This window comes from Megalobrama amblycephala, linkage group LG2 (genome assembly GCF_018812025.1).
Source record: "Megalobrama amblycephala isolate DHTTF-2021 linkage group LG2, ASM1881202v1, whole genome shotgun sequence".
NCBI classification, from domain to species: domain Eukaryota; kingdom Metazoa; phylum Chordata; class Actinopteri; order Cypriniformes; family Xenocyprididae; genus Megalobrama; species Megalobrama amblycephala.
The window spans coordinates 58,065,851-58,089,126 of NC_063045.1; the positions used below are offsets into that span (position 1 = coordinate 58,065,851).

The 23,276-nt window shown below is 41.0% G+C and overlaps 2 protein-coding genes across 3 annotated transcripts in view; both read right to left on the reverse strand.

Moving 5' to 3' along the window:
- Positions 1–14,853: 14,853 nt before the first annotated feature.
- LOC125262436 (cathepsin G-like) lies at positions 14,854–16,442 on the reverse strand. The gene is made up of 5 exons (XM_048181203.1): positions 16,296–16,442; positions 16,054–16,195; positions 15,784–15,928; positions 15,184–15,432; positions 14,854–15,098 (listed from the first exon to the last, which is right to left on the reverse strand). The coding sequence occupies exons 1-5, from the start codon at positions 16,357–16,359 to the stop codon at positions 14,946–14,948; spliced, it is 753 nt and encodes a 250-aa protein (XP_048037160.1). The 5' UTR covers positions 16,360–16,442; the 3' UTR covers positions 14,854–14,945.
- Positions 16,443–19,616: 3,174 nt separating this feature from the next.
- LOC125262435 (mast cell protease 4-like) overlaps positions 19,617–23,276 on the reverse strand; it is a 35,049-nt gene continuing 31,389 nt past the window's right edge. Inside the window, exons 1-5 of one of the 2 annotated variants that reach the window (XM_048181202.1) lie at positions 21,684–21,910; positions 21,415–21,565; positions 21,149–21,296; positions 20,267–20,518; positions 19,617–20,180 (exon numbers count right to left, since the gene is read on the reverse strand). In XM_048181202.1, coding sequence (XP_048037159.1) covers positions 20,028–20,180; positions 20,267–20,518; positions 21,149–21,296; positions 21,415–21,565; positions 21,684–21,744 — 765 coding nt within the window. In that variant the 5' untranslated portion in view covers positions 21,745–21,910 and the 3' untranslated portion in view covers positions 19,617–20,027. Of the gene's footprint in view, positions 20,181–20,266; positions 20,519–21,148; positions 21,297–21,414; positions 21,566–21,683; positions 21,911–23,276 lie in introns of those variants that run through there. The other variant, XM_048181201.1, reaches the window with a different exon arrangement.

The window sequence follows — 23,276 nt, forward strand, 5'->3', positions numbered from 1 at the left end:
CTCAGCTAAACAGGCCAATAAGAGACTATTTATCACTGCATCACACCACCCTCTACTGTCTGGTCTAGTACAACAACCACCCTAAAGCAGCCAGATGAAAAAAACAAACAAACAAAAGAACATATAAACTATACCATTTTCACATAGGAAAATCAAAACAAAACACATACATGAACTTTGAACACTGGGAAAAACAGTGGTCTAATAAACAATCAGCTCCCACACAATTACATGTTCAATACACCTACATTCATACACCATTAAAATATACAAATCACATTTAGACCATACATTACAATTAGTTAGCCTTATACATTAAAAATAAATAAATAAATAAATATTAGCATAAAACCCGGATTATATTAATTTGAGTTGTCAAAATAATCACAGAAATCTCATTTGTTATTATCTATTCATTAAAAAACAGGGACAATACATTTTTTTGAATGTTTTTGTTTTTTAATTGTTCTGGGTTCCCCATATTATTAGCCTACATTAATAACTATTATTATTACATTTATTATTAGGATTTTTGATTTTAATACAATTCACCAAAAAACTATTAAACTAATATTAACCACTATAAAAACAATATGCCTATTATGTTATAACAAAAGTACACCTTTACAAAATCACATTACAAAAATAAAACAACATAAATATAAGATATCTAAAACATTTTTTAACATTTATTATTGAATTTAATAGAATTATCACTTTCACAAGCTGTTTATAGCCTACAGAAATTACAAATTTTTAAACTGTTAACTAATTTTAAGTATTATTTTGCATTTTAGACTCATTTTAAACACTAAGTTGCAAGTGTATTATTATTTTATTTTTTTATTTATTCATATCCGAGTGTAACTTCACATACAGTTCAAACGTTGTGACTGGGGACATTTAAAATTGTCCAAAACAATCCCGCACCCTGTTGAAGCCCTGTTATAAAACACAAAACCATATTACTCTAATTTAACAAGAATAGTTAGTATGTTACTACCTTGAAAGTTGATAACGATAACGATGTTTCTTTTTATAATTGATGATAATGGCACTCTACACTGAGGCCGATTTTCTAGGCCGATATGGAACTATTGTCATGATCATTACTGGGAGTGCCCTTGTCTGCTACTAGAGGGCACTCCAACCCGGACTCTTGTTTTCACCCCTTGGACTTCATTTCCCATAACCCACTTCCCGGACTCATTATCCCGTTCATTGCACCCAGCTGTTTTGTGTTTCATCATTAGTGTCTGCCTATTTATACCCGGTTTGTTTTCTACTTTGGTTATGGTGTTTTCATGTATGGTTCTCCTGGTCTCTGTTTTGGTTTTTGTGTTTTTTGTATGGGCTGACTTTATGGATTTTGACCCTTGCCTGTCTGTGGATTACGTTCTGGAATTCCCCATTAAATGCTGCACATGGATCTTACCAGTTTGTCTCTGTACAATCCGTGACAACTATACTCTCATTATGGCGTAATGATCAAGGAACTTTGCTGCCGTACCATGGGTGCAGCAAGCGCAATGATATTACGCACCGCCTGTGACCCCCTGCTTGCACAGGGAGCGTGCCTTGCAACCATGGAGACATTTGTGAGAGATGGGGTCCACAGGAAAATGAGCCAAATCAGTCAATCCAATTGCTTGTAGATCCACTTTTAGCAGCAATATCTTGAAGTAATAATTTTCTGTATGACTTTATCATTTTTTCACATCATTCTGAAGAAACTTTGGGGTTTGTGGTTATTTGTTCATGCACAGCTCTCGCCACAGCATTTCAGTCGGGTTGAGGTCTGGATTTCGACTGAACAATTGCAACACCTTGATTTTTTTTCTTTTTCAGCCATTCTGTTGTAAATTTGCTTGTGATCTTCAGATCATTGTCCAGTTGCATGTTCCAGTTCCAGTTCAATCTCTCATTTTAATTCAGTTGTCACTCATGAAACTTTGAAGTGTGTACTATGCAGAATGAAAAATAAACCTTTATTCAAATTACGGATGGGCTATATACAGAAAGTGAGCAAAAAGCGCTGGCTTTATAATCAATTAAGCTGATATCACTTCAGTTCAGCTGCAGCGCAAGCACACTGACTGAGTGAAAACTCCTGTTATATTCGAAAAATCTGTCTGTGCTGCACAATGAAACTATTATTTACTTCGTAATTATACTTTGTTGGTTATGAATAAGAGATTGGCCATTGCATTCACATGCTCAGCAAACATGTTGGCTACAATGCTGCACATTGTAAAAACACATTGTAAACAGATCTGTTTGAGGGTCTTCACAGCGCGCTCACACAAATACGCACGTGAGCATTTAACATGCACATACCGGATACACACACACGCAGGTTTGTTTTGCTATCTGAGGACATTCCATAGGCATAATGGTTTTTATACTGTATAAACTGTACATTCTATCCCCCTACACTACTCCTAAACCTACTCATCACAGAAAACATTCTGCATTTTTACATTTTCAGAAAAAACTTATGCTGTATGATTTATAAGTTTGTTTCCCCATAGGAACCTCAATTTAGGTCCCCACGGTGACATGAGTCCCCAGGAGTCTGTGGTCATTCAGACTGAAGTCCCCACCGGGATAGAAAAACATGTACACACACACACACACACACACACACACATGGGTTTCCATGTTTTATGGGGACTTTCCATAGAGATAATGATTTTTATACTGTACAAACTGTATATTCTGTCTCCTAACCCTAAACCTACCTGTCACAAGTCACCTTTATTTATATAGCTTTTTACAATGCAGATTGTTTTAAAGCAGCGTTACAGTGATAACAGGAAAATAATGGGCTGTTTTTGGGCTGTACATCAGCTCTAGAAGATGTGCTCTAGAATGGTGGCATTGTCCAGCTTAAGAAAGTTCAGTGTTGATTTATTTCCACTGTACAATCATTCGTTATTCATTTAATTCATTTATCTATAGCAGCTCTGGAGAAAACAGTGATGTCATCGTCCAGCTCAGTTCAGTTTGCATACAATGGTTTCAACAGACGTTTATCACACTTCCTATATCTGGTAAGTGAAGCAGTGTATCGTTGCTTCCAGTCCCATCGCAACGCAATCAAAACTAATGGCTGAATCCTCGTCGATGTTACTGCAGCGTGTCCGGCTGCTAATTCTAAATGACGACACCCTTACCTAAGTTTTCATGAGACTGATACAGCAGGATGAAAGTTCTTCTAAAATGATACGCAGGAGTATGTTCATGTGTAGTATGCATTAGTCACTAGTTTAGAAGACTGACACCATATGGTGAAATAATCACATATGTTTACAAGCCACTGCTTTCTCAGATTGGCTTATGTTGGATTAAAACTACAAGTTTTGAGTCTGGAAAATTCTGTACACCGTAATCATCTCTTCTTCTGTCTCTGAAAATGTCCGGATTTTGAAATCATCCTGTGGATGCTCATTTTAAGAGGCATTTATTCAACTAGGTGATTACGACACACACTGAAGATATACATAACTAGAAGAATAAGTACACCACTTCGACAAGCACTGCCGGTAACTAATTCTGCTGTGATAAAGGTCTAATGCAGGCAGTAATATTGTTGAATATTAAGTGTCTCTGACTAAGCAAGCCAGAGACGACAATGGCAATGAACCCAAACTCTGTCAGGTGACAGAATGGGGAAAAAAAAAACCTTGGGAGAATCCAGGTTCAGTCATAGGGCCAGTTCTGACCAACAAACGAACAGTGCATGATTATAATTCAGGCAGCATTACAGGTCAGAAGTCAGCTTGGAGTCGGAACATTCAAAATATTTAATCCAGTACCATCTGGTTGAAGATCGGATTCATCTTGCTGGTATGAAGACAGGTTTGTTGAGGATCTGTGCTACTGTCTGTTATGTCAGTGAGGCCTTCACAGGGGATAGTCTAGGTGACACAATCTCTGCTGACACTTCAGGGATGTGTTGGGGTCATATGTAGGGTGCTGGTCCTCCATCTGATCTAGATACGGCCCGGATCCGGCTGACTATGGTAAACCTTGCGATGAACAGAGGGACTAATATTAGTGTAGATGACTGTGGCGAGGGGGGCGTGGTTCAGCGAGGTCTGCAACTGGAGAGAGCGTCGGGAGACGCGTGGTAAGCGAGTGGGTTAAATGTAAATTACGAACACCTGTTTCTCATTCCAGTAATTGGCGCGGAGACAGGATAAAACGCCAGGAGAAGCAGGAGTGTGCGAGAGAGAGAGGGACTGCTGACCGAAACACTGAGCACGACAACAGCACTGGAGAGAAGCCCTATTGTGGATTGTTTATACCGATCTTGGAGTGAAGCCCTGTTGTGGATTGTTTATTTTCAGATCTATAGATCTATAGATCTACTGCCTACAGTTGATTTTGATATTCTAGGTATTATCAACTGGCCTGAATTCTGAGATTGCAATAGACATGAAGGACAATAATGCAATAAGATCTCGCTCAAGTACTGGGGAGCTAAACCGTTTAATGCATTGTAAGAATTTAGGAAGGTTTTAAAATGTATACAATGTTTAATAGGGAGCCAATGCAGTGTTGACAGAACCGAGCTAATATGGTAATTTTCCCTGGTTCTAGTAAGAACTCTAGCTGCTGCGTTTTGGACCAGCTGGAGTTTGTTTATTAACAGTGCAGGGCAACCACCCAGTAGAGCATTACAATAATCTAGCCTTGAGGTCATGAACGCATGAACTAACTTTGTTATTGAGAGCATATGTCATAGTTTAGATACATTATTAAGATGGAAGAATGCGGTTTTACAGATGCTAGAAATGTGGCTTTCAAATGAACAATTGGTATCAAAGAGCACACCCAGAAAACCTTCTGCATTTTACATTTTCAGAAAACATCATTTGATTTATTAGTATGATTTGTAAGCTCCTTTCCTCATGGGGACCAAAAAATGTCCCCACAAGGAAAAGTATTTCATATATTGGCATCTTTTCTTCGCATAATGTAGGGCACACACACACTCACACACACATTTGTTTCACTATATTAATGTGGACATTGCATAGACTCCCACTGATTTTATATTCAATAAATTAATATATGATATTTAAATAGTATACTGTTATTTCCTGTGGCCTAACCCTAACCCTAAACCTATACCCATCACAGAAACGTGCAAAACACTAGATTTACATAAAAAGTATGTGTAAGTATAAGGGAACAATATAGGTAAAGTCTTGGGAATAAATGGGTAACAACCAGGAAAATAACAATTTACTTATACTGTAAGTATTTCAGAACAAAGGGGTAATTATACTGTTATGATAGACAACAATCTTACGTTTGGGAGCAACTTAGCGAGAATATACACTAGGCACCTTTTTGTAATAATAGTATACAAATATATAAAAGCTTTTTTAAATTATGGGGTAGGCTACATATCGTACTCGGTTACTAACGTAACCTCGGTTCCCTGAGATACGGAACGAGGAAAGTCTCCTTTTTCCCTGCTACTGAAGCCTTTTTCAATAACGCAGTGCAACTGCACCGTCATTGGTTCACTCATAGACAAGTTGTTGAACCAATGACGGCGCGGCACAGCTGCGCGGCCTATGGCGACAAAGCATGCGAATATTCCCACCGAAATGGGCGGGGTTTCGTGCTATATAAGCAGGCATTTCGCCATAGGATTTCAGGTCATTCGACTGAAGCGACGACACTGAAGCCGCAGCCTCGTGGCACGGCATGTATCGCAGTACTCGTTCCGTATCTCAGGGAACTGAGGTTACGTTAGTAACCGAGTACGTTCCCTTTCAATACTTCACTCGTACTGCGTATGGGGGAACGAATTCAACCACACCGTGCCACGGCTGGGAACGACTGGACTTGCCTTGGGCACCGATAGGGAACCAGTGGGCAAGTGAGGAGGCCGAAGCCCCCTCACTTGCTAAAGCGAGTAGCAGAGCGGTTTTCAGCGTCAGAGGCCTAAGGTCAGCTGAACGCAGTGGCTCAAAGGGAGGTCCTTTGAGAGCCCTGAGGACCAGAGAGAGGTCCCAGGTAGGGACAGTGAGAGGACGGGGAGGATTTAACCGCCTAGAACCTCTCAAGAAACGCACCACAAGGTTGTTTCGTCCCACTGACTGGCCAGCAATAGGAGCATGAAACGATGCAATGGCTGCTACGTAGACTTTGAGCGTTGAGGGGGCGCGACCCATATCCAAACGCTCTTGGAGGAAAGACAGTATCGGTGATACGTCACACTCCACTGGGTCTATGTTGCGTGCAGAGCACCAGCCAACAAAGACAGACCATTTCTGAGCATAAAGGCATCTCGTGGACAGCGCTCTAGCATGAGAAATAGTATTTAGCACGTCCCCTGGGAGGTTAGCAGGCTCCCATCTAGGGACCAAAGGTGCAAAGCCCACAGTTCTGGCTGAGGGTGCCAGATCATCCTGTTTGCCTGAGAGAGGAGGTCCTGTCTCAGAGGAATTGGCCACGGGGCTTTCGTGGAAAGCCTGAACAGCTCTGAGGACCAAACCTGGCTCCTCCAGAGCGGCGCCACTAGGAGGACTCTGTGTTTGTCTTCCTCGATCCGCCTGATGACCTGAGGGATCAGAGCGATCAGGGGAAAAGCGTACAGGAGAGCACTGGGCCAGGCATGGGCTAGCGCATCGTCCTCTTTCGAAAAATAAATTGGGCAGTGAGAGTTGTCTTTTGAGGAGAAGAGGTCAACCTCTGCCTTCCCGAAGAACTCCCAAATTCTGAGAACTATCTGTGGGTGGAGCATCCACTCGTCTGAGGGGACATTGCTCCGAGATAGCATGTCTGCTCCCAAGTTCATTTTCCCGGGTATATGAGTCGCCTTGAGCGACTGAAACCTCGGTAGAGCCCATTCCAGAAGACGTGTCGCCAGAGCGCATAAGCGGCTGGACGAAAGACCGCCCTGGTGATTTATGTATGACACCACTGTCATGCTGTCCGAATTGGACTAAGACGTGACGTCCTGTCAGATGCATCTGAAATGCCCGAAGGGCTCGCACAACTGCTAGCATTTCGAGACAGTTGATGTGCAGATGGCTCTCCTCGTGGGACCACGAGCCGAAGGCCGGCCTTCCCTCGCAAAGTTCAGCTGCAGTCCTAGGTTGGATGCGTCTGTCGAGAGCACGGTCCTTCTGGACACTGCTCGTAGGGGTACTCCTAGACTGAACCAAGTGGGGTTCATCCAGGGTTTGAGAGCTGCCAAGCAGGCTTGATTGACCCTGAGATGCAGGCGGCCACGCCGCCAGGCATGAGGAGGGACCCGGAACTTCAACCAGTATTGCAGAGGCCGCATTCGAAGAAGGCCGAGCTGCAGAACTGGGAAGGCGGAAGCCGTCAGCCCTAGCATCCTCTGGAAAAACTTCAGAGGGAGAAAGGCTCTTTTCTTGACAGAAGCCGCGAGCTGCTGAATAGCCAGAGCGCGCTCTGGTGAGACTATAGTCGTCATACGGACTGAGTCGAGAACTGCACCCAGGAATGTTATACGCTGGCTGGGGAGCAGTGAGCTCTTGGCAAATTTGACCCTGAGACCCAGGCATTCTAAGTGGCTGAGTAGCACGGATCTGTGGTGCTCTAGCTCATCTCGAGATTGGGCTAGAATGAGACAGTCATCGAGATAATTGAGAATTCCCATCTGTCTCAGAGGAGAAAGAGCCGCGTTCATGCACTTGGTAAAAGTGCGAGGAGCTAGGGACAGGCCGAACGGGAGGACCGTGTATTGATAAGCCACTCCCTCGAATGCGAATCTCAAGAATCGCCTGTGATGGGGGGCTATCTGGATGTGAAAGTACGCATCTTTCAGGTCCAGAGAGCAGAACCAGTCCCCGGGACAAATCTGTGCGAGGATCTGTTTCAGCATTAACATTTTGAACTTCCGTCTCATGAGGGAAAGGTTCAAAATTCTGAGGTCCAAGATGGGTCTGAGACCGCCATCTTTTTTGGGGACAAGGAAGTAGCGGCTGTAAAAGCCCAACTCGCTCTCTGAGGGAGGCACTATTTCTATGGCCCCTTTCTCCAGCAGAGACGTCACTTCTGATCGGAGGACATGCACGTCGTCCGTGTTTACTGAAGTGGGAAGAATGCCACTGAAACGCGGGGGTCTGCAAGCAAACTGGAGTGAGTAACCGTGAGATATTATCCCCAGAACCTATTTTGACACTCCGGGGATGGCCTGCCAGGCCTCGACCTGCGAAGCGAGGGGTTGAATGGTACCAAGCGATAGGCCGCCTAGAGGGGGACTGTATGCTGGTGAGAGAGGAAGAGGAAAATTGCTCTTTCTTTGAGAATGTAAAATATTTTTTGTGTTCGCCGTGAAAACGGCGTTTTGCTTGGGGGCAACAACAATGGACCCTGGTCGCAGAACACACAAACTGGTTCCCATGCCCGGAACTGAACGAGGCAGAGGGGAAAGAGAACGAGAGAGCTTTGGGGTGGTCCGGCCTCGGCCGGACTTAAAGGGCACCTATTATGCAAAATTCACTTTTACATGGTGTTTGACCATAAATGTGTGTTGGCAGTGTGTGAGCAAAACCACCCTAGAATGAGAAAAATCCACCCAGTGTTTTTTTTACAATCTCAATAATTCATAAGCACTGACTCAGAACGCCCTGTTCTAAGATTGCTCTCACTGTGACGTAGAATTGCGCTAAACCCCACCCACGTGGTTTGATTGACAATCTGGTTTTGGCATAGACCCCGCCCTCGGTGATCTGTCAACCATCCTCCATTGTTTCAACGACAGCCGGTAATGTCTCCTAATAAACATATATGTTCTGTTGTGGGATGTAATAATGAACATAGTAGTTTTCACTTACTTCCGACATCAGAGCCACTGAAAACGCAGTGGATGGATTTTATTTACGAAGGAAAGGCGCCACTCAAAATTCCAAAATACGTTTATGTTTGCGCGAATCATTTTTTGACTGACTGTTTTGAGAACGAGGGTCAATTCAAAGCAGGTCTTGCTTCAAAGTTAATCCTCAAGTGTGGATCGTTGCCTACTGTTCGCGATCCAACGTCACCTCCAGAAGAAGTAAGTGTATTTAATGTTTTTTGAGCAAATAGTCATTTCAGTCGATGTCAGCCAGTTCAATAACAAATGCGTCTAAAGTTGTTGTTGTCGTCGTAGAATGTCTGTGTATATAATTTAAACCTTGTTTGTATAGTGTGTATCGACACGTGTATATATATATATTTTTAAAGATATTGTATTAAAAACTGTGTATGTTTTCCGGGATGGTCTACCATACATGATGGAGTGACTTGAAGTTGTTTCATCCGTCTTGTAACCTTTGATACAACAAATAGCGTCAGACAGTTTTATGTCACGTATTATTTTTTGCAACAATTACAAATGTAAATAAATTAATACCTGTTCTATCTCCCTGCAGCATATATTTTCTGGTTCTGTAGCCATCTTCTCACATTTGCCACATAAGCACCTGTACGACAAGTAATGTCAACATGACGCAACCGTTCCCTCGCATAAATATAATTTCGTTTGTACTTAGCAAACGTTATCACAGTATTTGTGTTTGTAGTTTCAAAAAATTGCGCGAACGTTATCACAGTGTGTGTGTGTGTGTGTGTGTTGCACATCCATAATTGCAAAGGGGACGCGATTAAAACTCTATAAGTACATAAATGTATCAAATAACCATTCAGAGACGTCCTGCTCCATTCTCAATTGTGTTTCTTCTGCCGGAGTCTCTTCATCATCTGGGTCTGATTCCGGTTCAAACATGTACGGCTGAATGCCATACAAAACAGCGGGTCTCTCACTCTCAGCCATTCTGCTTCTATCGACTGTTTATTGCCATAGGTATGCAAGTTACGCCCTCATCCAAAGGCAGGGCGGGGATATGCAGCTCATTTATATTTAAGGTGGTATACACCAAAACAGCTCTTTTTAAAACAGGCCCCAAAAATGACATTTTCAAATGGTTATAATAAATTAACTGTGGGGTATTTTGTGCTGAAACTTCACAAATACATTCTGGGGACACCCAAGACCAATATTACATCTTGTAAAAAGGGGCATAATAGGTGCCCTTTAACCCCTTCCTCTTCCTTCCACAGGGATTAGGAAGATTTTGGAGGCCTCGGATCCAGCTCTATCTTGGGCCAGGGGCCCTGCCGTTGCCTCGGGAAGGAAGAGCGTCTGGCGCTCGGGCGGGCTCGGCAGCGCTGTTCCTTTTGAGCTGGAGCTGGAGCTGCCTGGGCGGTAGAGGGAGCAGCTTTGCTCTACTGAGCCGGCACAGTCCTGGGGCGGCTGGAAGCAGAAGTGGAACTGGAACGCTTCGGCAAGAAGTGTCGCATAGCCTGGGAGTTGAGCCAAAGATGGCGCTCGAGCACAACCAGACTGGCCATGGAACGCCCAATGGCCTGGGCCATGGCCTTCGAGGAGCGCAGGGCCAGATCCGTGGCACTGCGTAGATCACGGAAGGCGGGTGCATCAAAACCAGACTCGTCCAGTGCGCGGAGGAGCTTGGCCTGAAACACCTGCAGTATGGTCATGGTGTGCAGTGAGGAGGAAGCTTGGCCAGTGGAGGTGTAAGCCCTGCCAGCCAGGGAGGAGGTAGTCCTACAGGGCTTAGACGGGAGGGTCCTCTTGGTTTTCCACCCCACAGCCGCGGGGGGACAGAGGTGAGCTGCTACCGCTTCGTCCAGGGGAGGAAGGCAGTCATAACCCTTCTCTGAGGATCCGTCAACCGAGGTGGGAGCCGCCTGTTGCGAGGTACATAAGCGGGCCGAGTAGGGTGCGTGCCACGACCTGGTCAGCTCTTCGTGGACCCCGGGAAAAAAGGGCGCAGCGCGTTGGCGAGGGGCCTGACGACGTCCCGGCAGGTACCACTCATCTAACCTGCTACTCGCTGGATCTTCAGGCGGGGCCCATTGAAGATTCAGTTCCTCGACCGCATTTGAGACGATGCGGAACAGCTCGGCATCCATCCTGGGTCTAGAATCAATGGGCTCCAGCGATGGTAAATGGGCGGGGTTCTCCTCAGAGTCACCGGCCCATTCCTCTCAGAGGCCGCGAGATACATGGAGTCGTCATCTAGCGGCTCGTCCTCTGAACCGCCGAAGGAGACGAGGTCGCTCGCATCAGCTGAGGGACGCAGGTCGGGGCGGGAGAACAAGACGGGGGACTGCTCTCATGGGGGAGAAGGTGAGGCACGCGGGAGCTGGGCCGGCGTGAGCTCATCCATCTCCGGGCGCTGGACTTCTCTACCCCGCTGTCTCTTCCTAGCCGGCTCGCTGGAGGAAGGAGACGGGAGAGTGCTAGCAGCAGGACCGCCCTCAGCGAAGAAGGCGATCCGCGAGCGCAACGAGGTGAGACTCATGTTCTCGCAGTGAGAACGGAGGAGGTAGTCGGCCCAGACAGCCGACGCACTCACCGTGCCCATCAGTCTCATGCAGAGGGGCTCTGCATGTGCCACAAGTGTGGCTTGGCATTTGAAGCAACGCCGCCGCCGTGAAAACGGCATTTGAGGGGCTCTTTTAGAGCGGCGAGGGCCACTGGAAGCTCTTTTAGAGCGGTTAGAAAACCACGAGGGAAGCTCTTTTAGAGCGGTAATAAACGGCGGGAAAGATGCTCTAATAGAAGCGCCGGATGGCGGCAGGAGATGTGCTGGCGGGAAGCTGGAAGCGGGAAGCGGGCCTCTTCAATGGCGGCGGAGAGCGTCCTTCCAGTCAACTTCTTCCCAGGCGGTGAAGGCTTCAGGCGGAGATCAGCGAGGAGAAGTTGCAGTCGTCACTGAAGGAGAGAGAACTGAAATCCTATGGCGAAACGCCTGCTTATATAGCCCTAAACCCCACCCATTTCGGCGGGAATATTCACGTGCTTTGTCGCCATAGGCCGCGCGGCTGAGCCGCGCCGTTGGTTCAACAACTTGTCTATGAGTGAACCAATGACGGTGCAGTTGCACTGCGTTATTGAAAAAGGCTTCAGTAGCGGGGAAAAAGGAGACTTTCCCCCATACACAGTCCGAGTGAAGTATCGAAAGAGAACAGTGCATTTACACAGTATTTTGTTTTTATAGCAAAGGTGCACTGATTAAGTTGTTTTGAGGCAATTAAAACTACAACTATAGCAATATTTTTAGTCTAGGGAAATATACTCTTGTTTCATGTAGTTATAGTTTAAGTATGTGTAGCGTGGAACGTGTTTAGCGTGTCACACTAGTATAATATTCAATATGGGCCGATTGATCAGAAGAAAGGTGCGACTACTGGAGAGAGGAAGGTAACACAGCAGGTGAGTGAACAACCAACACTGAGCCTCTTAACTGAATAAAGCTGGATTTTATAATAGAAAATGGTTCTTGTTTTTCTTTGAATAAATGAATCGCATATGTTTACAATCTGACAGTGTAAAATGAATTATGCTGCGTTCACACCAAACGCGAATAGAGCGTCAAATTCGCGTCTACCGTGTCTAGTTTGCCGCTTGAACATTTTGAATGCATTCAAATGCGCGTCTAGAGCGAAATAGACGCGCGTAAAAAACAAGCGTTTGAAGCGAAATTGACGCGCGTCCGAGGAGAAATCCGCTTCTTGTGGGAGGGGCAAGTGCTATGCGGTTGTCTGTTTGCAAGATGGTGTTGATCGTGCGTTCATCGAGAGAGCTACCGCTTTGTATTCGCGGGTCGATAAACGTGTACGTGACTCAAAAGTGAAATGTGTATTTACAATTTACCAGGTTGCCCAATCTCCTCACCGACACTCTTCCAAGCGAGGTCCTTTTTATTTCTGTCTCTATAGAAGTATGAACTTGTGTCATAAATCTCTGGGTGACTGCTCACTGATAATATCAGTCGTTCCTCCATTTTGAATGAGTGACTCCGGGCGGGCCTGCCGCCACAGCAGCAAGCAGGCTCCTGATTGGTTAAGTTCAAATTTTTCAACTCGGGCGTCAGACGCGAATTTGCGTCAAACGCGTAAATGCACAAAAAGCACCATTCGCGCGTATGAGGCGAATTCGCGTCTTCCGCGCCGCGAGACCTCCAGACGCGCATAAGGGCGTCTTTACATTGACTTAACATTGAAAACATTCGCGCCAGACGCTCTATTCGCGTTTGGTGTGAACACAGCATTACAATGTTTCCTCTTATTGCTCTTTGGAACTTTCTAGGCACTTGGAATCAGCAGGTTAAACAGTTCAACTCAGTTGAAACAATTGTCATGCGATTGACATAGTAAGGGAAATCAAATAAAGAATCTTTGAATAGAAAATCTTTCTGTTACCCAAATGAAATAAAATGAAACGTATGAGAGCAGATTTAATGTTACAACACTTCTTATTCATTTCTCTTGCTTGGCTTCCTCCTCCTCTTGTTCCTCTTCTTATTTTTCTTTCTTTGAATTCTGTATACATTAAAAAAAATACAGTACACCCAGAAATATCCTGACCATTTACTCATCTTCTACCCTCATGCCATCTGAGATGTGTACAACTTTCCTTCTTCAGATGAACTCAAACAAAGGTTTTTAGAAAAATAAATAATCTCTGGGAATGCTTTATAATGCAAGCTCATGTGTTCCTAAAATCTGAAGCATCAAACAGCACATACAGCAATAACTACAGTAATGAATCACTATGAAAACTAAAAACACTACACTGTAAGTTCCTTTTATATATATATTGCAATAAATATCGTATCGTGGACTTTATATGAATTGAATTTAAAATTGTATTGTTTGTCTACAAAGCCTTAAAGGGTTAGTTCACCCAAAAATGAAAATTCTGTCATTAATTACTCACCCTCATGCCGTTCCACACCGGTAAGACCTTCGTTAATCTTCAAAATGCAAATTGAGATATTTTTGTTGAAATCCGATGGACACACTGATTCATATCGCTCTGATGCTTCCTGAAGCAGTGTTTTGAAATCGGCCATCACTAAATAAGTTATTTTGGTTTTTTTGGTGCACCAAAAATATTCTCGTTGCTTTATAATATTAATATTGAACCACGGTACTCACATGAACTGATTTAAATATGTTTTTAGTATTAATGGATCTTGAGAGAGGAAGTGTCATTGCTCCCTATGCAGGCCTCACTGAGTCATCGGATTTCAACAAAAATATCTTAATTTGTGTTCCGAAGATCAACGAAGGTCTTATGGGTGTAAAACAGCACGAGGGTGAGTATCTAATGACAGAATTTTAATTTCTGGGTGAACTAACCCTTTAAAAAATCTCGCTCCTCAATTCCTGTCAGAGTTGTTTACTGAGCAAAATCCAGTCAGATCACAGACCAGTCATCTATTACGGGTATCCAGATCTAGACTGCAATGCAGGGGGGATAGAGCCTTGGTAGTCGCTGACCCAAAGTTGTGGAACAAATTGCCTTTATTTATCAAAACAGCGCCCACAGTGTCTGAGTTCAAAAGTCTTTTGAAAAACTATCTGTTTTCTTGTGCGTTTAACGTCTTGTGAATGTATATTTTTGGTGATGGACATGGGTAACTTTGTACAGCACTGGTCAACCAAGGTTGTTTTAAATGTCCTCATGTTTTATGTTATTGTATACAGTACTGCACAGTATGAGAGCAAGTGGGGGTGTTAACATTTGTAATGGGTGTGGCCTCATTCTGATGATGTGTATATGTGCCTGGTTATCTATAAATGGACAAATAAAGAGGTTCTGGTTTGACAGAAAAACCGAGTGGTGTGCATATATGTGCATAAATGTGCATAAATGTGTGTGTGTGTGTGTATATATATATATATATATATATATATATATATATATATATATATATATATATATATTCAATGAGGGTGTTACCTAAATTATATATGGTTGTGACAATGAGAACACTTTGACTATAATTGATGCTTGCCATGTGATACTTTTATTGAAAGAACGTTTATGGAAGAATTCAAGAATAACATTTCTTCCTTCTTTAGTTTCCATGAAGTCACTATACATTTCCAATTACTGTACGGATCCATTGAATAAATGCTGAAATCTTAGTATACACATTAGGATGCACAGGTGAATTACAGTGCTGGGCACCGAAAGATGTGATACCAACAGCAGTGTTTCCACAAACCAAAGGTCCTCCTGAATCCCCCTGTTAAGAAACACAGATCAACACATCAGTAGTGAAACCAGTTCATACATTACCATAAAGTCTGTGAATCATCTTTTGTACGTACAAAGCAGGTTCCACCATCGCCATATACACAGATCATCTGTGAGACTGAGTATACTTCTCCCCATCTATTTCTACATTCGTTGTTATTCATTACGGACACTTTTGCCTCCATCAGAAGATTGCTCCTTGAGCCATCAGTCAGCATTCCCCAGCCGGCAACGCTACAGGCAGTATCAGGTGTGATGTCTTCTCCTTCATTTGGTAGTGGTATCACTCCAACTTTGTTGTTTAGTTGGACTTTTTTCTCTAGCTATAATTAAAAAATACAATTTTTAATAAACAATCTTTTATATCACTGAAATTTGTTATGTTATACTATTGTTTTTGAGGTTATTACAGAAGCTGAAAAGGCAAAGTGGAGTTTTTTTATTTTTTATTTGCCTTTTTATTTTATGCTGTGTGTGCCCATTTGTTGTTGCTAAACAGAGCAATAAATCAATAATGTAGAAAACAGACTCAAAGAGGCACTTGGCTATTTACAGAAAAATTATTTAAATCCCTTCAGTAATTTTTAAAGCAAGATATTCAAACATAGTGGTTTGTGCTACTGTTTCCTGACTGGATATTATTTTGAAAAACAAAATATATTACAGATTGTTACCTTCAAAAGCATGATGTCAGCATCATTTCGATTAGGATTGGAATTATATTTTGGATGAGGGATGTAGGACTTCACTCTGATTTGATCTGAACTCTTGCTGTTCCTTAAGTCATGAGCACCAACAACAACCATCAGAATATTAAGTCTGTTGAAAGAGCGTATTGGAAATGGTCATTTATGTCATAACTGATATACAGGTTGCACTTCAGTCATTATCAGTCAAAAGTAATTTTAATTCAGCATTGCAGTTCACGCTAAAGAATCTCTTACCCGTTCCAGCAATGTGCGGCAGTCAGGACAAACTGATCAGAAATGAGGAATCCACCACAGAAATGGTGCCCATATGCCTGAAGAGAAACCATGTAAGGTCTGGAGTGGCGTTTGGCTACTGTGCCGTTCACTATACCTACACATGAGCTGAGAGAGAGATAGTGCTGTTAGTCAACTTATTCAGCACATACCAATTAAACACTTGTAAAAGTCATCGTAATATGCAGTTAAATAATCAGTCTCACCAGTGAAGGTCAGGTGTGGCAGCAGAGAGGCCAACAGGAGCAGAGAGATGATGATGGTCATGATGAAGACGATCAGTGAGCTCTCACTGGCTAAACATGGTATAAATATACTTCAAAGGTGGGTGGAGTCACTGAGCTGACTGTTACTTACTTCTTTTTTTAATATTGTAGTATGATCAACACAATTAGAAGTATTGTTCTTGTTAATCCTTGTGGTTTCATTGAAGCTACAGACGGTTTGAATGATAAGAATTAAGAATGTAAGCATATATCATTAACTTTTATGTTAGTAAACTTATTTGAACTACAAAATATGCTTTGCACCTTAAAAAAAAAAAAAAAAACAGGTGGTAAAATAGAAGATAACATGAAAATGTGACCCTTTTCACAGACTGTGATGACGCGTTTTAACGGTCATTAGCATTGTAAATCTTGCAAAGTTTTTTATATTTTCAATTTTTTTATGTATGTACATTTATAACACTATACTTAATATTACCTTTGCATCAAATTATAAAAAATAGTTTATGCTGCCGTGAGGGTGTTTCTAATACAGTGGCTATGGGAGTGACGGTAAAGTTGACATCTTTCTCTCTTCTGACTGATGTTATTAGTCTCTGTTTTTTTCTTCATCTTTTTGAAAGTTGTGAAAACATTGTTGTTGAGTTTTTCTTTTGCTGTTTGAGCAAATGGGAACACACAAAATACATTTAATGTATTCTCTCATTCACCGCTACATAATTTTAACCAACTATGACAACTTCCATTTTGAGAAACCCGGAAATGTCAAAAGGGTCTATTGGCTTTCCTGAACCATAGCACACACATTAAGACAACCTGTCTAATATCATGCAGGTCCCCCTCCTGACTTCAGCAGCAGATACTTTAACTCCTCCAAGTTATCAGGTGGGGCCTGGATCTTTTTTTTTTTTTTTTTTTTTTTTTTTTTTGGTCCCGCACATTTCATAAATTTTCAATTGGATCAAAATCTTGGTAATTTGGAGGCCAAGGCAACACATTAATCTCTTTAGTTTCCTCAGACCATTCCTGAACTTTTTTTGCAGTATGGCATGATGCATTATGCTGCTGAAAGAGACCACTGCCATCAGGGAACACTATTGCCATGAAGGGGTGTATGTGGTCTGCAACAATCTTTAGGTAGTGGTACGTGTCAAAGTAACTGCTCAGAGCATAACACTTATTTTGTAGATTAGTTTGAGCTAGAAGCTGAATAATATGTGTCTATTATTCCTAATCTTGTGGTTTTCAGTCTTTCATCATTCAAATAGATATGAGCCAACTTGCATGAATCAAAATTGAGGGTGTAACCAAAATGGCCAAAATAATTCACTTGGCCAAAATGGAAATGACTTTTGTGCCCCCCATGAATTGTAATATGGTTTTGACAATGAAGACACTTTGAATGATTAATGCGCATGTGAACTTTATGAAAGTTCAGTTGAGGAACTTAACTCAATTAACATTTCATATGAAGAGAAAGAAAGCCCGTTTCGACCTGCTATTAAGATTAGTGGTGGGAGAAATTACACTTTTCAAAGTTTGAATCAATTCAAAATGATTCAGTTTCGAACAACGTTGCAAACCCAACACGCTGGTGACACCTGCTGGTCAGAACAGTGTAATGCAACAAAAACTCAGGCCAAAGATGGATAAAAACATCTCTTTTAAACTCATTGTAAATTTTATTGAAAGGGAAATCTATCAAATGTAATTAACTAATCATCTGATAATATTAAATATCAAATGTCTGTATAATATGTGTTCTTTTATCAATTTTCAGGGTTTATATATATATATATATATATATATATATATATATATATTTGAGCCATGCCTCTCCAAAAAGAGCTTTCAAAGGAGCTACGATCAAGAATTGTTGCTTTACATAAAGCTGGAAAGGGTTATAAAGTTATTTCAAAAAAAAAATAAAAATAAAAATTCTTGACTTTAGAAATTCACCAGTCTACAGTTAGGTAAACAATCTACAAATGGAGACGCTTTGGGACTGTTGCTACTCTACCAAGAAAAACTTCTTTTAAAAACATTAAAAATCTTAGTGGGCTCCCAGTCAAAATGACACAAAGAGCACAACAAAGACTCATCAATGAGGTAAAGAAACAACCCCGAATGACAGCCAAAGATTTGAAGGCATCATTGGAACTTGCTAATCTCTGTTCATGAGTCTACAGTACGTAAAACACTGAACAAGCAGGGTATCCACGGCAGGACACTACAAAGGAAGCCACTGCTTACTAAAAAGACATTGCTGCACGCCTGAAGTTTGCAAAAGAGCACACTGACACTCCACAGCGGTATTGGCAAAATGTTTTGTGGGCTGATGAAACAATTCTTCAGGATAATGTGAGAACGTCTGTACGTCAGCTGAAACTGTGTAGAAGGTGGGTGATGCAACAGGACAACGACCCAAAACACCGGAGCAAGTCCACAACAGAATGGCTTCAGAAAAACAAAATCCTCCTTTTGGAGTGGCCAAGTCAGAGCCCAGACCTCAACCCAATAGAGATGCTATGGATTGACTTGAAGAGGGCCATACACATGAGACGTCCAAAGAATATGACAGAGAGCTAAAGCAGTTCTGCCAGGAAGAATGGGCTAAAATTCCTCCTCAACGATGTGCAGGTCTGATCCACAGCTACAGGAAGCGCCTGGTTGAGGTTATTGCTGCCAAGGGGAGGTCAACCAGTTATTAATTCTAAGGGTTCACTTACTTTTTCCACTGCCATTTTGAATGTTGAATGAGTGTGTTCAATAAAGACATGAAAGATCAGAATTTTTTTGTATAATTGTTTTTAGACACATTGGGTCTCATTCATGAAACATTGGTAAATATACGAGTAAATATGTGAGTGATTTGTGCGTAAAGAGACCTTCCCGAAAACTCTTCTCCTGATTCACAAATACTTCGTAAACGTCAGAAGTGATAGTGAAATGTGTGTGTGTTAATGAATTCCAATCAGTCGTAAATGGGATGCGCGTGCACGCTCATTCTCAATTACCATAAATCCCGCCCATTAAATCCGACTGACAACTATATATGGGCATCATATTATGACACCAAACGAAGGATTTTGGCCATTTTATAGGAAACAATTTCCATAACAATTAAGGGGCCATTAGTTTGCCCAGCCATATTGAAATCAGTTCATTATTTGATTAAAGTGCTCCGTTTGCAGATGCTATTACTGGCTCTCACAATAAAAGTAAAAAGAAAAAACGTATGTAATTACTATATATAATATTTTTTCAAAATGCTTTGTAAATATGTCCCTTATTATTGAGAGCTTAGTAAAACTGACTATCTGTGGTTAGATCTTTACAAAGCTCTTTATTTTACAACTCAAATTCTGGAGGATTTACCAGAATTTTTTTTAAGCAGCACAGTTTGCACAATTTATGATGATATTTCTGTTTTGAATTTTTTTTTATATATATTAATGTTTTTTTATTATTATTGCTGTAATTTTGACCAACAGTTTTGGGTATTTCAGTTTTTCCCATTCAATGAGATATGAGTCTAAAGACATGACTGGATAGTGAGGGTGTTGTCTAAATTATATACTGTATTGTTGTGACAATGAGAACACTTTGACTATAATTGATGCTTGCCATGTGATGCTTTTATTGAAAGAAGATTTATGGAAAAATTCAAGAATAACATTTCTTCCTTTTTTAGTTTCAATGAAGTCACTATACATTTCTAGTAACTATATCGATCCACTGAATATATGCTGAAATCTTAGTATACCCATTAGGATGATCAGATGAATTACAGCGTAGGGCACTGAAAGATGTGACACCAACAGCAGTGTTTCCACAAACCAAAGGACCTCCTGAATCCCCCTGTTAAGAAACACAGATCAACACATCAGTAGTGAAACCAGTTCATACATTACCATAAAGTCTGTGAATCATCTTTTGTAACGTACTTGGCAGGATCCACCACGGCCATATACACAGATCATCTGTGAGACTGAGTATGATGGTCCCCATCTATTTCTACATTCGTTGTTATTCATTACGGACACTTTTGCCTCCATTAGAACATTGCTCACTGAGCCATCAGTCATCAGTCTTCCCCAGCCGGCAACACTACAGGCAGCCTCTGGTTTGACATCTTCTCCTTCATTTGGTAATGGCAACACTCCAACCTTTTTGTTTAGTTGGACTTTTTTCTCTAGCTGTAATTAAAAAATACAACAATTTTTAATAAACAATTTTTTATATCACTGAAATTTGTTGATTATACTGTTGTTTTTGAGGTTATTACAGAAGCTGAAAAGGCAAAGTGGAGTTTTTTTTATTTTTTTATTTGCCTCTTTATTTTATGCTGTGTATAATTTTTCATGTTTTCTGTCTTTTTTGCCCATTTTTTTTTTTTTTTTGTTGCTAAACAGAGCAATTAATCAATAATGTAGAAAACAAACTTAAAGAGGCACTTGGCCATTGTTAAATAATTTCCTATTTCTTGGGCTTCACTTTTTGACTTTCTCTGTGTCTTGGGATTTTTCCATTGTGCACATCATGCACCTACCTAGACAAAGCAAGAAGTAGTAGTCCTTGGACACACTGACACTCTCACACGTAACCAGAAGTTGAAGATACACACACACATTAACGCACATACATTTCTTATTTGTTATTATATTTCTTGAAATGCTATACATGTTAAGGTTTGATTCATAAGTCATATGATTGGATGCTCAAGACATCCTGGAGATTTTTAAAATAAGAAAAATTCAAACATAGTGGTTTGTGCTACTGTTTTCTGACTGGATATTATTTTGAAAAACTAAATTACAGCTTGCTACCTTCAAAAGCATGATGTCATCATAAGGTTGATAAGGAATTTTTTCTTCATATTTTGGATGAGGGATGTAGGACTTCACTCTGATGTGATCTGAACTCTTGCTGTCCCTTAAGTCATGAGCACCAACAACAACCATCAGAATATTAAGTCTGTTGAAAGAACATATTGGAAATGGTCATTTATGTCATAACTGATATACAGGTTGCACTTCAGACATTATAAATCATTTTAACTCAACATTGCAGTTCACGCTAAACAATCTCTTACCCGTTCCAGCAATGTGCAGCAGTCAGGACAAACTGATCAGAAATGAGGAATCCTCCACAGATATGGTGCCCATATGCCTGAAGAGAAACCATGTAAGGTCTGGAGTGGGGTCTGACTTCATTGCCATTCACTATACCCACATTCACATGAGCTGAGAGAAACATTGTATTGTAACATGTAACATAGTGCTGTTAGTCAACTTATTCAGCACATACCAATTAAACACTTGTAAAAGTCATCGTAATATGCTGTTAAATAATCAGTCTCACCAGTGAAGGTCAGGTGTGGCAGCAGAGAGGAAAACAGGAGCAGAGAGATGATGATGGTCATGATGAAGACGATCAGTGAGCTCTCACTGGCTAAACATGGTATTAATATACTTCAAAGGTGGGTGGAGTCACTGAGCTGACTGTTACTTGCTTCTTTTTTTAATATTGTAGTATGATCAACACGATTAGAAGTATTGTTCTTGTTAATCCTTGTGGTTTCATTGAAGCCACAGATGGTTTGGATGATAAGAATTAAGAATGTAAGCATATATCTTTAACTTATATGTTAGTATACAAACTTATTTGAACTACAAAAATTGCACCTTTAAAAAAAAACGTGGCATAATAGAGGACAACATGAATATGTGAAGTTCATCAAAATAGACCCTTTTCACAGACTGTGATGACGCGTTTTAACAGAAGCATTGTAAATCTTGCAATGTTTTTTATATTTTCAATTTTTTTATGCATGTACATTTATAACACTATACTTAACATTACCTTTGCATCAAATTACAAAAATATAGTTTATGCTGCAGTGAGGGTGTTTCTAATACAGTGGCTATGGGAGTGACGGTAAAGTTGACATCTTTCTCTCTTCTGACTGATGTTATTAGTCTCTATTTTTTTTTTTTCATCTTTTTGAAAGTTGTGAAAACATTGTTGTTGAGTTTTTCTTTTGCTATTTGAGCAAATGGGAACACACAAAATACATTTAATGTATTCTCTCATTCACCGCTACATAATTTTAACCAACTATGACAACTTTCCATTTTGAGAAACCCGGAAATGTCAAAAGGGTCTATTGGCTTTCCTGAACCATAGCACACACATTAAGACAACCTGTCTAATATCATGCAGGTCCCCCTCCTGACTTCAGCAGCAGATACTTTAACTCCTCCAAGTTATCAGGTGGGGCCTGGATCTTTTTCTTTTTTTTCTTTTTTTTTTTTGTCCCCGCACATTTCATGAATTTTCAATTGGATCAAAATCTTGATAATTTGGAGGCCAAGGCAACACATTAATCTCTTTAGTTTCCTCAGACCATTCCTGAACTTTTTTTGCAGTATGGCATGATGCATTATGCTGCTGAAAGAGACCACTGCCATCAGGGAACACTATTGCCATGAAGGAGTGTATGTGGTCTGCAACAATCTTTAGGTAGTGGTACGTGTCAAAGTAACTGCCCAGAGCATAACACTTATTTTGTAGATTTTGAGTTTGAGCTAAAGAAGCTGAATTTACCATATGTGTCTAATTTTATTCCTAATCTTGACCAACAGTTTTGAAGTTTTCAGTCTTTCATCATTCAAATAGATATGAGCCATACTTGCATGAATCAAAATTGAGGGTGTAACCAAAATGGCCAAAATAATTCACTTGGCCAAAATGGAAATTAATTTTGTGCCCCCCATGTAATATTGTAATATGGTTGGCGATGAAGACACTTTGAATGATTAATGCTTGCCATGTGATACTTTATTGAAAGTTATACTGAAGAATTGAGTAACTTAACTCACTTAACATTTCTAATGCGAGAGAGAAAGAAAGCCCGTTTTGACCTGCTATTAAAGGGGACCTATTATGCAAAAT

Excerpts from the sequence above, each read along its gene's own strand:
- LOC125262436 (XM_048181203.1), bottom strand. The coding sequence starts at position 16,359 with ATGACCATCATCATCTCTCTGCTCCTGTTGGCCTCTCTGCTGCCACAC. Across the intron at positions 16,196-16,295 it reads ACACCTGACCTTCACTGGTG|GTGTAGGTATAGTGAACGGC; the intron begins AGACTGATTATT and ends CTCTCAGCTCAT. Across the intron at positions 15,929-16,053 it reads GCCGCACATTGCTGGAACGG|ACTTAATATTCTGATGGTTG; the intron begins GTAAGAGATTCT and ends CTCTTTCAACAG.